The sequence below is a fragment of the Rhinopithecus roxellana genome, chromosome 3 (assembly GCF_007565055.1).
Source record: "Rhinopithecus roxellana isolate Shanxi Qingling chromosome 3, ASM756505v1, whole genome shotgun sequence".
In the NCBI taxonomy this organism is placed as follows: domain Eukaryota; kingdom Metazoa; phylum Chordata; class Mammalia; order Primates; family Cercopithecidae; genus Rhinopithecus; species Rhinopithecus roxellana.
The window spans coordinates 115938348-115952451 of NC_044551.1; the positions used below are offsets into that span (position 1 = coordinate 115938348).

Consider the following 14104-nt stretch of genomic DNA (forward strand, 5'->3'; position numbering starts at 1 on the left):
CCTGTTTCTGGTCTTTTGGCTCTGTATGGCTTGCTTATTTTTCCTTGCTTGCTTTCTTTGTGACACTTTCTGTCACAAATGCTCTTTGCTACACATACTGTGCTCTTTCTTTCTCTGTCCTGCGTGCTCTGTTTCTGTTGCTTTGTTGCTCTGAGTCTTTGTTTGACTCTCTTGTTCAGTGTCCTTCTCCCCATTCCCCTTCCCATTTCCCTGCCTATTGGTTTCATTTTCTCCTGCCATAGAAAGGAATTTCTATGTGGCTGTAGGCTGCCTACTTTCAGATTCTTCCAGTTTAGCAACCAGATAAGAAGGGATGCTCTGCTTCCAGATCTAATTGTGTACAGAAATCTAGAGAAAAGCTCTTTCTACCTTAGTTTACATAGCTAGGGAACAGGGCACTGTTTCCCACTGGAATCTCTGGGTTTAAGATGCAGAGGAAAAGTAGTCCTCAAAAGAAGGAAGATCAGCTGGGCATGGTGGCTCACCCTGTAATCCCAGCATTTTGAGAGGCCAAGGTGGGTGGATCACATGAGCCCAAGGTTCAAAACCAGCCTGGGCAGCATAGGGCAACTTCCCCCCAAGTCTCTACAAAAATTTCAAAAGTTAGCTGGCTATGGTGGCACATACCTGTGTTCCCAGCTATTCAGGGCGCTCAGGAGAGAGGATTTATTGAGTCCAAGAGGACAAGGATGCAGTGAGCCGAGATCTGCAGTGCACACCACTACACTCCAGTCCAGTTGACAGTGCGAGAACCTGTCTCAAAAAACAGAAAAAAAAATGATCTCTTGGCAGAGAAAAGGGTAAATGTTCAAAACAGGAGATACTTAATGAATTAAGATTCTGTAGTCTTCACTAATACTCATTTGAGTGCTTTCAACTTATTATGGAATTCTTGTGTGTTCACTTATTTTTTCTATAATGCCTTTAATATCCATGCTTTTTCATTAACAAGATGAATCAAGTGAGTATAATATTTAGAAATATTTTTTAAGAATCTACTTAGTACCATTTTATCTTCTAAAAGACATTTTCATTATTTTCTATGACTTTTTAATTTATGGTTTTTAAACATTTTATAGTTTCTTTAAAATATGTGAGACTAATATGTTTCCAAATTGTAGTTGTAAGTATAAGGTCATTTTATAGAGTGATTCAAAAATCACAGCTCTTTGCACACTTTTAGATCCAACAGTAAAGTATTGGGAAATGAAAAGTATTTGTTCAGTCCTTTACAATGGGTCTATTTTAGTGCATTTTAGTACTATTCTCTACCTTACTTTAAACTTCTGTTCTAATTTATGTGATTACCTACCCTACTAAGCCTAAGCCTCTGTGATGAAAGAACATTATCTTCTTCACAACACCCAGCATAGACTAATAGGTACTCATAAGGTGATTGTTAGTAAACTTTTTCTTTCCTGTACTTCATGTTTTAGTAAACTTTGTACTTTTAAGAAATGCAAGTGTTTGGTGGAAAACAGATATTAATACATTTAGTGATGTTTGAGTCTCCTGACCATTTTACATTTACTGACGTTGATTTATCACCTAGTTGTCACATTGTGGAAAGATGAGCCTGTAAATTTGGGACAGAAAGAAACCTTTTATAAATATGTATCATTTTATTGTATCCTTGATGCAGCATACAGCGTTGCCCAAATCTTATATTTTGTAGGAATTGGTAGTTTTGATTAATTCAGACTGTGACTTATAGTATTTTTAACATGAAATGGTAAGTGATCAAGATTTCTTTTGATAGGCTACAGAGAGTGAGGTAGGAGATGTAGATTTGACACGTCTTCCAGAAGGACCTGTTGATTCTGAGGATGACGAAGAGGAAGATGAAGAGATTGATCGAACAGATCCATTGCAGGGGCGAGATCTTGTTCGAGAATGTCTTGAAAAAGAGCCTGCAGACAAAACTGATGATGACATTGGTAAGAAATACATGTGTTCACAGTAAGAATTTGTAGCTTAATTTATATGGTCACCTATTGGTGCATAACAAATTATTCTAAAACTTAATAAATGTATGTTGTGTTAAGCCATTATCTTAGAATTTTTGTGAGTCAGAAATTTAGGAGCACCTTAGCTGGGTGGTTCTGGCTTGGTATCTCTCATGAGATTGTAGTCAGAATTGGCAGAGGACTGCAGCCATCCAGGTCTTCCCTGGTCTGAGCTGTAGAATCTGTGTCCAAGATAGCTATTCAAATGGCCTTTGGTGCATGACCTTCAGTTCCTCTTCATGTGGGCCTCTCATAGGCTGCTTAATTGTCCTTACAACATACTTAGGGGGAACTTAGGCTTACCCCTAAGTAAGTAATCCGTGGGAGAATAAGGCAAATGGCACAGTGTTTTTTATTATCTGTATTCAAGAGTAATGCATCATCACTTCTGCTAAATTCTGTTTGTTACACCAGGTAACTCGGATACAGTATAGAATGTGTCCGTACAAGGACATGACTGTCAGGAGGCAGGGATCACTGGGAGCCATCTTTGAGGTTGGCTGCCACAATATATAAAATAAAAGCTTTGCATTAAACTGATTTTTCCCCTCATGTCTATAAGACATTTAAAGCACAATCATACTACAGTGTTCGGTGTCTGTGAATTTGCTTTTTGAAAAACTTGCAGATTTTTAAAAAATTTATATTTTTATTTCCCTAGCTTAAATATGTGTATGTTATGTGTGTACTCTTTTTTTTTTTTTTTTTTTTTTTTTGAGACAGAGTATTACTCTGTTGCCCAGGCTGGGGTGCAGTGGTGCAATCTCAGCTTACTGCAAGCTCCACCTCCCAGGTTCATGCCATTCTCCTGCCTCGGCCTCCCAAGTAGCTGAGACTACAGGCGCCCACCACCACGCCTGGCTAATTTTTTGTATTTTTAGTAGCAGTGGGGTTTCACTGTGTTAGCCAGAAGGTCTCGATCTCCTGACCTTGTGATCCGCCCGCCTCAGTCTCCCAAAGTGCTGGGATTACAGGCATGAGCCAGCGCGTCTGGCCATGTGTACTGTTAAAACATTATAAATTTTTGTATGTAATTTTTTATAAAACTAGTTACCCTACTTTAGTTGGGAAGTTGAATAATACTAAAGATATTAATGTTATCTTTAAGAAGCAAAGATCGCTTAGTGTCAAATATATATTGTTAGGATTTAATTAAGATTTTTTTCTTAGATTGCGTGGTTATAATAGCTACCATTCCAATTAGAAGATGCTGCTACTATTAAAAATCATTTATGTGAGTGAAGATCAATGTATTTGAACATTCCTTGCCATTCTAAAGATATAATACAGTTAAATAACCTGCAGTGTGGTCTCATGTTATGAACATTATCTGGACAGAAATTGAAAGTACAATTTTACTGATAAAGATTTGTATACTATACTATTTTCATAAAACTTTTAAAAAATCACAATATAGTTAATTCCTATTTTCTATGGGTATGTAGCACCTTATAGTTATTCTTAATCTCTTTGCTGTCTGCTTATATGTATTTCTTCCTTATATTTATATCTTCCTTACACATATATCCATACCAGGGAGTGGCCTGAGGCACTCATAAACATTTGTTGGTTAAAGAGAGTTACCTAGTTAGACAAATCTTGAGCTAGAATTCACATTTATTATCCCTGTTTTGATTACTTTTTGGTATTTGTTAATGGCATTTTAAAATACTTTTGTTTAACAAGAACTAGACAAAAGACTTTTTCACTAACCTGTTAGATCAAAGGCCATAACTAAACCCATGGAGTGGCTAGGAATATTAGGTACACGCTCCACTTTCATCTGAACCTGTGTAGTCCTTGTTCTCTCTGGAGGTTGTGAATTCTGGTATCTTTCAGTATGCCCAGGTTTATACGTGAGTCTGAATATATGTATAAATCAAATAATTGATTTTAAAAATCAACAGTCAAATAGTACCTTAATTTCTCTACTTTAGCTACATAAATTTATAAGTTGATTGTGAAATTGGGAATTGAATTCTAGATTTCATTGTATTTTTAAGGTATAGTCCTCGATGGTCTTTATACCAGAATTTCCGTTTTCTTATAGAACAACTGCTGGAGTTTATGCACCAGCTCCCTGCTTTTGCAAACATGACCATGTCTGTAAGGAGAGAACTCTGTTCAGTGATGATTTTTGAAGTGGTAGAGCAGGCTGGAGCTATTATTCTTGAAGATGGGCAAGAGGTACGTCAATAAATAAATTATATACATTTATTATGGATACTAACTTTTAAAATAATTTAATTTCCATAAACTTGTCCTGATTTTTGAGTCTTGATATTTGAAATTTATACAAATGTTTTAAATGAATGCCAAGTTTGAGGTAGTTATAATTTCCGAAGAGGTTTTTGTTTTTGCTTTGCCCTAATTTTAAATTTACTCACAGTAGACTTTGCACAAAGTCAGTGCTCCGTAAATAATATTCAATGAACCAGATGTTTTTACTTGTCAAATACATTGTAATTTAAATAGATTAAATAGATTTAAAATATTCTTAAATATTTTTATATTTGTGTAATTATATCATTATTATTGTTTAAAATGTTTATCAAGAATTTTTCTTATTCCTTGTCTCTATTATACATTTAAAAGAAAAAGAATGAGGAAAGTGTGTTGGTACCAGTGCATCCTAGGGAACTGCTGACAGTTGAAGCATTTAGGTGACAATTCTATGTTCCAAAATGCTCGGCTGCCAGCTTGTGAATTGGAGGAAGGATGCAAAGGGACTGGAAGGTGTTATTGCCATCAGGAAGTGCTTCATTATTTTTCTTATCAAATGCACTCATTTGATGAATGCTGAGATATGGGTAAATGAACATTGTCTTCTAGTGGGAATGTAAATTGATACAGCATTTCCGGAAAATTATTTTAAAATTCTTAGCATGGTCCTCCAAGTATTCACAGCTGCTAACCTGTTATTCCACTTCTGAGTGTCTAATCTGAGGACATATGTAGAACTCAAAGAGTTATTTCAAAAGGTGTTCATTACAGTACATTTATAATATCAATTATATACTTATATACTCTATAAGTAAGTTATATATAACTACAGAATTTTTATACTATAATATATAATTATATTACATATATTATATATTATAATATTACATGTATTTTATATATATAATATTACATGTATTTTATATATATATATAAAAGTAAAAATTGGACATAACCAAAACATCCAGTGATAAGCAGTGGTTAAATTATTATATAGCTGTAGGTTATAATATATAGGTATTCAAATTATTTTTAAAATTATTTGATAGAATATCTTTGAGGATCCCTGTCTTCAGGCTCTGTTTACATATTTTCTCCCCGTATCCTAGAAAACATCTATCATAGAGGATGGACTCCCCCGAAAAGTTTGATGAACAAATGAATATACTATTTATTTTTTAAGCAGAATATTGTAAATATTTCAATAATATAAAATATATACGTAAGAGAGAAATAAACTTTAAACAACTGTTTATGGTGGGATTTTAAGTAACTTTTATTTTCTACAAGGTTTTGCATTCTCTAAATTTTCCACAGTTGTATAAGCAAAAATTTGTCATATGCCTACCTTGTGCCAGATACTGTTCTAGATATGGGGATATAGTGGTGAAAAAGCCAGATGCACTCCCTGTCCTCCAGTAGCTTAATCCACAAGTTGTGTAGTGAGTATATCTTATTTTTAAAATAATAAAGTATAATTTTGAAAAAAAACCTTATTGCCATTGATTACCCTTCAGAACTAATCATCTTGATTTCCCTTAAATCACATTAAAACGATTGAAGGTTCAGGCTTATAAGAGGATTTGATATTAAAGGAGAATAAGTGGTCTTTCACTGATAGATAGTAGACCTTTAAAATACATCTTCTTTGGGCCAGGTACAGTGGCTCATGCCTGTAGTCCCAGCACCTCAAGAGGCCTAGGTGGAAGGATAACCAGGAATTCAAGACCAGCCTGGGGAACATAGCAAGATCCTGTCTCTATTAAAAAATAAATTGACCAAGCATGGTGGTGGACACCTGTAGTCCCAGCTATTCAGAAGGCTGAGGCAGGAGGATCACTTGATTCCAAGAATTGAAGCTACAGTGAGCTATAATCATACCACTGCACTCCAACCTGGACAACAGAGCAAGATCCCATCTCTAAAATAAATAAATAAATAAATAAATAAATAAATAAATAAATAAATAACTTCTTAGAGCATTAAATATTTCCATATAAATGAAGGCATTATTTTCTTAACAGCAGAAATTTTGAATCTTTTGTTAGATATGCCTTAAAATTCAGGCTTTTAACTAGTCTTCCTGAAATAATCATTAGCTATCTATTTTTTTTCTTAAATGTTTGCTTTTTGCCAGGCACTATTCTAAGCACAGTGGATGTATTAACTCATTTAACGTAATAGTTCTGTGATAATTTCCTTACGACCATTGTAGCAGTAGAGAAACTGAGGCCCAGAGAGGTTAAATAATTTACCCAAAGTCATTCAGCTAGTTAGTGGCATGGTATGGATTAATATCCCAAGAGTTTGTGCTTTTGAACATTATGCTATTTTGTCTCAGAGAATCTGGTCAATTATGACAGTTCTTGTTTGGTGACTAAAAGAAGAAAGAGTAAAAATAAACTTTTAGTAGTTTGCATAGACTCAAAGCATAGGGTGTTACAGAGTATTTAGTAATATAACCAGATCCTCGTTTTTCCTTTTTAAATTATTCAAGTTATATATATTGTTAGATTCTTTTTCAAAGTTAATATGTAACTACCTTTTTAAAAAAGATTCATAAAATCTTTGTTTTTCTCTATAGCTTGACTCATGGTATGTTATTTTAAATGGCACTGTGGAAATCAGTCATCCAGATGGAAAAGTTGAAAATTTGTTTATGGGAAATAGTTTTGGAATTACTCCCACTCTGGATAAGCAGTACATGCATGGAATTGTCAGGACTAAAGTAGATGATTGTCAGGTAAGATTGGGATCTCCTTGGTCAAGTCTTCTTGCTTGTCTGTTGGTTTAAAGTAGCTCAGCCTGTTTTGTCTTCCTCAAAAGAAAATAGCTTTATTTGAGAATTAGGAGTTTCAATAGCTCACAGTTAATAAAGGAAACTAGATTTTGTATCTGCCTCACATATTTGTGGCATTTAACAAGCTATAAATTTTCAAAAGAGATACACCAAATAAGTGCTGGTTTGTTACATTTCTATTTGATATTAGCCAGCTCAGAGTCCTTTATTTAAAAAAATAGAGGAAAGAAATAGGAACTTCTGAGTTGTTTGTTTCTAACTTACTCCTGCTTCATGTTTTCTTTACATAGTGTCAGTTTTAAGAGAAGTAGTTCACTTCTCCTTTTAAAGAGCAAAATTCAAACAGATTAGACTTCTTTAGTCTCTTCATATGTGAATTGTTTCACCTTGATTTTTGTTAAAGATTAAAGGAATTAAGTGAAAAAGAACTAATGCCCCTAGATTTCTTACCTTTATGCTCTGCTTTGGTACATAGTGATATATTTATGTACTGTAGGTTCATTAATTGTCCCCATGTTGTTCTTGGACAGTTTGTCTGCATAGCCCAACAAGATTATTGGAGAATTTTAAACCATGTGGAAAAAAATACCCATAAAGTTGAGGAAGAGGGAGAAATTGTTATGGTACATGAGCATCGAGAACTAGACCGGAGTGGAACCAGGAAAGGACACATTGTAATCAAGGTGGGTGTTTTTACTTATTATTCTAGTCACTGATAGAATAAAGCTTTCGTCTTGTTTTAAACTATTTTTTAAGTAGTGCAAGATAATTCATTAACACTTTGGAATCTAACTTAAATGTTGACTCTCTGTCTTTTTCTAAATTTTTTTTTTTTTTTTTTTTTGAGATGGAGTCTCGCTCTGTCACCCAGGCTGGAGTGCAGTGGCACAATCTCAGCTCACTACAACCTCCGCCTCCCAGGTTCAAGCGATTCTTCTGTCTCAGCCTCCTGAGTAGCTGAGATTACAGGCATGCACCACCACGCCTGGCTAATTTTAGTAGAATGGGGTTTCACCATCTTGGCCAGGCTGGTCTTGAACTCCTGACCCTGTGATCCTCCCACCTCGGCCTCCCAAAATGCTGGGATTACAGGTTTGAGCCACCATGCCTGACCTCTAAGATGGTTTTTACACATTTTAATGATGAAAGATGACTTATTACCATTTAATATCAGAGTAGGTAGGGTATTATTTTAGAATATAGTGGTCAGAGTTTTCCTTTTGAAACTTAATATTGTATGCCACTGCGAGTGGGAGTCAGTTTCATCAAAGCCCGCAATATTTAGAAACAAAACAGAAAATCTAAGGACCAGCTATAAAAGTGGAAGTAATCCTAGGTTAAGATGCAGAGTGCTTCTGGATCTCTGTGGCACTGAAATATGCATTAACTTCTCTGTACCTCACTTTTCTTATCTGAATATGGAGGTAATTCAAGACTTTATTAGGGCTAAATGAGGTAAATCAAAAGCCTTAGCACAATTGTAGAGTCTGAGTATTAACCCCCATACTGTTTTCTCCTCTGTAAGTTCTGCCCTCTCTTAATGTTTGCCTTCTCTCCTCCTTGTCTCTTTAAAGACTTGGATATAAACTGAACAATTATAGTTGAAAGAGGAGAAAGAAACACATAACTGTTTCTCTTTTCAAGCTAGTCTTGGCAAAATTACTGCCACTATTAATTGCAGATGAAGCAGTTTGCTTAATAATATGAGGGAGTTAAGTCAGAGAGATAATTTGAAATCTGATGTCATACTACTTCCCTTAGAGTCAGGCTGTTCCTCAGAGATCTTTCTTTTCCTAAACGGATGAGTGTAAGCTTTGTATGTAGAAATGATTAACATATTGGTGGAATGCCGTAGGCTTACACATACACTTTTTCATTTTAATTCATTTTTATCTTTTTGTAAGGACTCATGTGTTTCAGTAACTTGTTTCTAAACAATTTCAAACTTACAGAAAAGTTTCTAGAACAGTAGAGAGATCTGTCATTGATTCCTCAACTGTTAATATTTTCACCGCATTTGCTCCATTATCAGTCTTTTTCTGAACCATTTGAGAGCAGTCTGCAAATGTGATGCCTCATCACTCCTAAATATCTTGTTTATTTCCTAAAAACAAGGACACTTTCTGACATAAACACCATAGAATCCTTCAGTTAGGAAGTAAACATTGCTAAAATAAAACCATTCAGGGCCGGGCATGGTGGCTCACGCCTGTAATCCCAGCACTTTGGGAGGCCGAGGTAGACGGATCACTTGAGGTCAGGAATTCAAGATCAGCCTGGCCAACATGGTGAAACCCCATTTCTACTAAAAATAACAAAATTAGCCAGGCATGGTGGTGGCCGCTTGTAATCCCAGCTACTTGGGAGGCTGAAGCAGGAGAATTGCTTGGACCCAGGAGGCGGAGGTTGGAGTGAGCCGAGATCACACCATTGCACTCTAGCCTGGGTGACAGAGGGAAACTGTCTCAAAAACAAACAAACAAACAAACTAACTAACAAAAAACAGACTCAGTCCAGAAACCCTATTTAGATTTTCACCAACTATCCCAATAATAACTTATTTCTGGTCTGGAATGTTGTCCAAGAACACAGTTGCATTTAGTTGTCATGTCACTTCAGTCTATACAAGTTCCTCAATCCTTCACTGTTGTTAATATCCTTAGCAGTTTTAAAGAATACGGATCTTACATCCTGTAGTATTACCCTCCACCTGGATCTTTCCAGTATTTCCTCATGACCAGATAGATTCAAGTCGTGCTTTCCTGGCAGGAGTTCACAAAACTCAGAGGGCACACAATGTCAACCCGTTGTCCTACCAGTGGTGAAGTTAGCCATGATTACCTGATCAAGTTGGTGTCTGTCTGCCCGGTTTCTTCAGTGTGAAGTCATCATTTTACCCTTTGTAACTGATAAATATTTGGTGGAGAGATGTTCTGACAGTATCAAAATACTAACCTCAGACTTTTAGCTTATGTATAGTATGCACTGAGTACAAACTTCTGTTCACCACTTTTTACTTCCATTACTATTCTTGTCTGAAATGGTGATTTTAAAAATAATTTCTCGTGCATTAACTCATTTTATTGTAGGAATGAACTGTCTATTCTTCATTAATTTATTTGTATTGTTATAAACTTATGTTACCATTATTATTATTCTAATCCTCAAATTGTCCCAGATTTTAGGTAGTGGGACTCTTAAACCGACTCCTGTATTTTTTGACGTATCCCCATCATTTGAGCACGTCTGTATAATCTGGCAAATAATAAGGCTCATCGTTAACTTAACTGTACCAGCTCTGTAATTAGCCATGTCTCAAGAAGACCCTGGATCTTTCTAATCAAATGTAGTATTTATAAACCAGGATCTGGGCATTCACTGTATTAATTGCTACTGAGGTGTCATTGCTTTTATTAGAGTCTTTCATCAGAGCTAAAAAATATATGTATGTATTTGTTATAAACACATACACATCTATAATTTTATATATATATTAAACAACCATGAGTTACAATTCCACTACTACCTGTACTTCCAGTTCCAGTACCAGCACCACAGTTTTCTGTGGTCTTTTCCCTTCTATATTTGTAAATACCTTCTTCAACAGTGCCTCTTGTTATACCCTGTATATTATTTGCTCATTGTAAGCAGTTTCTACCATGCCAGTGTAACACCACCAGCCGTCTCTTCTGCTTGCTACCTCTGTGCACCCTGTCTCCCAGCATCCTACCTTCTAATATGTTTTACAATAGATTTTGAACACTGTGTTGATTTTTTTAAATGAAAGTTCAGAACATTGAAAATATTTGAACATAAATTTGCCATGAGTTTATACACACCTTAAAATAAATGTTTCCAGATTCTGATTGCATGATGATGGGTTGCTTTTGTGACAAAAATATTGAAAATGTATTATTTTTACTGTACCACAATCTTCACACTCAGATTTAATTGCAAATCATAACCATCTTTTGCTCATAGAAGGATTGATCATTTGGGGTTTTTTTTGTTTTTTTGTTTTTTGTTTTTTGAGACAAAGTCTCGCTCTATCACCCAGGCTGGAGTGCAGTGGCACGATCTTGGCTCACTGCAATCTTTGCCTCCCAGGTTCAGGCAACTCTTGTGCCTCAGTCTCCCAGGTAGCTGTGACCACAGGCGCATGCCATCACTCACAGCTGTTTTTGTTTGTTTGTTTGTTTTTGTATTTTTAGTAGAGGTGGGGTTTTGCCATTTTGGCCAGACTGATCTCTGACTCCTGACCTCCAGTGATCCTCAGGTCAAGGCCAGGCATGGTGCCTCAGACATGTAATCCCAGCACTTGGGGAGGCCAAGGTGGGCTCCCAAAGTGCTGGGATTACAGGTGTAAGCCACCGCACTTGGCCTTGACTTTCTGTTTACACATAATCACCCAGAAAGCAGTTATTACTTTTCATTTCATTCTTTTCTTCATTCAGTTCATTTCTTCATTCATTCAGCAACACTGACTTTATGGTACTCTATGCCAGGCCCTGTGTGAGATCTGGGAGATACTAATATATACTTAGATTCTGCCATCAGTGAACTCACAGTCTTTCGAGAAAGACAGGCGATAGTTTCAGCATAACTTGATAAATCTCAAGATGGAAGAGCAAGAGAGACATAAAAAGAGGGATCTAAATTATGCTAAAAGAAATAGCAAGGAGCAGGTATAGGGAGGAAGGGTGGCCCAGACAGAGAAATATGCATGTGCTATATAAAACTGCATAATATATTTAAGAAAAAGCAGGAAATTTGAATGGCTGGGATCAAGGGCATTTTGAGGTAAGATAGATTTTAGTCTAAAGAGATAAGGGCTCATCTTTAAATAAAATTTAGAATGTGTGACCTAGTCTCTATAGGGACCCTGCCTCTGTGATTTTGCCTTCAGAGTAATGGCCTCTTTAACATGTTGATCAGTTTCCATCCCTCACTCAGCTATTCTAGGAAATGGAATTAAGTGACCCTAAACCAGAATTGGCCTAAATAATAAAACAATTTGGTACTCTTAGGCTTAGGATGTTTTGGAGGATAGGAGAATAGGAATGACTTATGATTTTCTTATCACTTGAGGAGGTTGTTTCTGACTTCCTTCTAGAGAAACAATTTTCATACCTTATTTTTAATAAATAAAATAGGGGCAGGCACAGTGGCTCACGCCTGTAATCCCAGCACTTTGGGAGGCCATGGAGGGTGGATCACGAGGTCAGGAGTTCAAGACCAGCCTGACCAACATGGTGAAACCCTGTCTCTACTAAAAACACAAAAATTAGCCAGGCATGGTGGTGCACGCCTGTAATCACAGCTACTCAGGAGGCTGAGGCAGGAGAACTGCTTGAACCCAGAAGGCAGAGGTTGCAGTGAGCTGAGATCACGCAGCTGCACTCCAGCCTGGGCAACAGAGCCAGAGAATGTCTCAAAAATAAATAAATAAAAATAAACTACCTTTTAATAAATAAGGTACCTTTTTATTTTTAATAAATTCTTAAAGAACATTGTTAGTATTAATGTATGTTTACCATACAGTTATTCTAATGGATGAATGCAACAAATCGAAGGTTGGGTGTTATGGGTAATGGTTTTTATATCAGACTTAACATCTTGTTTGTTTCTGTATTTGTTCTTGTGCCAACCTTTGAAAAAACTACAAAGGGTAGTAAACATTGGTTCAGAAGCTCAAAGAAGAGCAGTATGGAAATGTTGGTTTATATTCTTTCTTTTTGAGACAAAGTCTCGCTCTTGTGGCCCAAGCTGGAGTGCAATGGCACGATCTCAGCTCGCTGCAACCTCCACCTCCCAGGTTCAAGCAATTCTCCTGCCTCACCCTCCTGAGTAGCTGGGATTACAGGTGCCCACCACCACACCCAGCCAATTTTTGTATTTTTAGTAGAGACGGGATTTCACCAGGTTGGCCAGGCTGGTCTTGAACTCTGGATCTCAGGTGATCCACCTGCCTCTGCCTCCCAAAGTGCTAGGATTACAGGCATCAGCCACACTGCACCTGACCTGTTTATATTCTTTTATAAGGTTGGAAATAAGCATTTAAAACTCCGAATTAATTTCAAAAGTGTCTGTAGAACTTCTGGTTCCTCTCAATATGGTGACCTAGCATGGAGAGGAAAGTGTATGAGAGGAACTGTAGAAAAGGAAACATTTATTCTGGGAAGTACCAATAATAATACAGGCTCTCTTGAACTGGTGTGTTCTTCCTACAGCCTGGTCAGAAAAGATTTTTGAGGTGGATTAAATTTGGAGAAAAGCTTTCTTTTTTCTTTCTTTCTTCCCTTTCATTCCTTTCTTTTTTCTTTCTTTCTTTAGTTTAACTTTCACCTCTTTTGTTGCCTTGAGACAGTAAGTGCATGCCCTGGTTGTAGGAGAAGTGGCAGTAACAGCCCACACCAGGGCTAAGTTAGTGAAGTTCAGAGGTCCTGCTATGATGAAATACCAGTGAAAATAGCTTCAGCTGAGTGAGTGATGTTGGCTATCTATTTCTCTGCCTTTTCTGTCTCTCAGCCTCTGGATGCTGGTGGATTACAATTAAGTTTGGATTCCAGTTCTCCCAGTGCTAAGGCTTTAAGGGCGAAACTCTACTTTGACGATTTGTCTAATGAAGTAGCTACAAAGGGGAGTAATCAATAGTAGTTCTTTGGTTCTTGGGTCATTTATTTTCTAATCCTTCCTATCCTTGGATTTTTAGGCAACACCTGAGCGTCTCATAATGCATTTAATAGAAGAACATTCTATCGTGGATCCAACTTATATAGAAGATTTTCTATTAACTTATAGGACATTTCTTGAAAGTCCTTTGGATGTTGGGATCAAACTATTGGAATGGTTTAAGATCGACAGCTTAAGAGATAAGGTTGGTTTTATAAAGGGAATGAAAGTGATTTTAACCTGAAATTTTATTCATGAAACTTTTATAGTTGATAGATTACGTTTATTATATTAAGATTCAGCACACCTAAAAAAATTAGTGAACCTGAAAGACATTCTCTGCTTACTTTTATGACAGAATAGCATGTTAAAAGTGGACGAGAGCCTTAAAAGGCAAAAAGTG

At 36.4% G+C, this 14104-nt stretch overlaps 1 protein-coding gene across 3 annotated transcripts in view; it reads left to right on the forward strand.

Annotated features, from left to right (window-relative positions):
- Positions 1 to 14104, forward strand: part of RAPGEF6 (Rap guanine nucleotide exchange factor 6) — a 234450-nt gene that overhangs the window by 131359 nt on the left and 88987 nt on the right. For all 3 annotated transcript variants that reach the window (XM_010381558.2, XM_030926750.1, XM_010381559.2), the window contains 5 exons: positions 1760 to 1937; positions 4057 to 4193; positions 6814 to 6972; positions 7560 to 7712; positions 13742 to 13906. In XM_010381558.2, coding sequence (XP_010379860.2) covers positions 1760 to 1937; positions 4057 to 4193; positions 6814 to 6972; positions 7560 to 7712; positions 13742 to 13906 — 792 coding nt within the window. The remainder of the gene's footprint in view (positions 1 to 1759; positions 1938 to 4056; positions 4194 to 6813; positions 6973 to 7559; positions 7713 to 13741; positions 13907 to 14104) is intronic.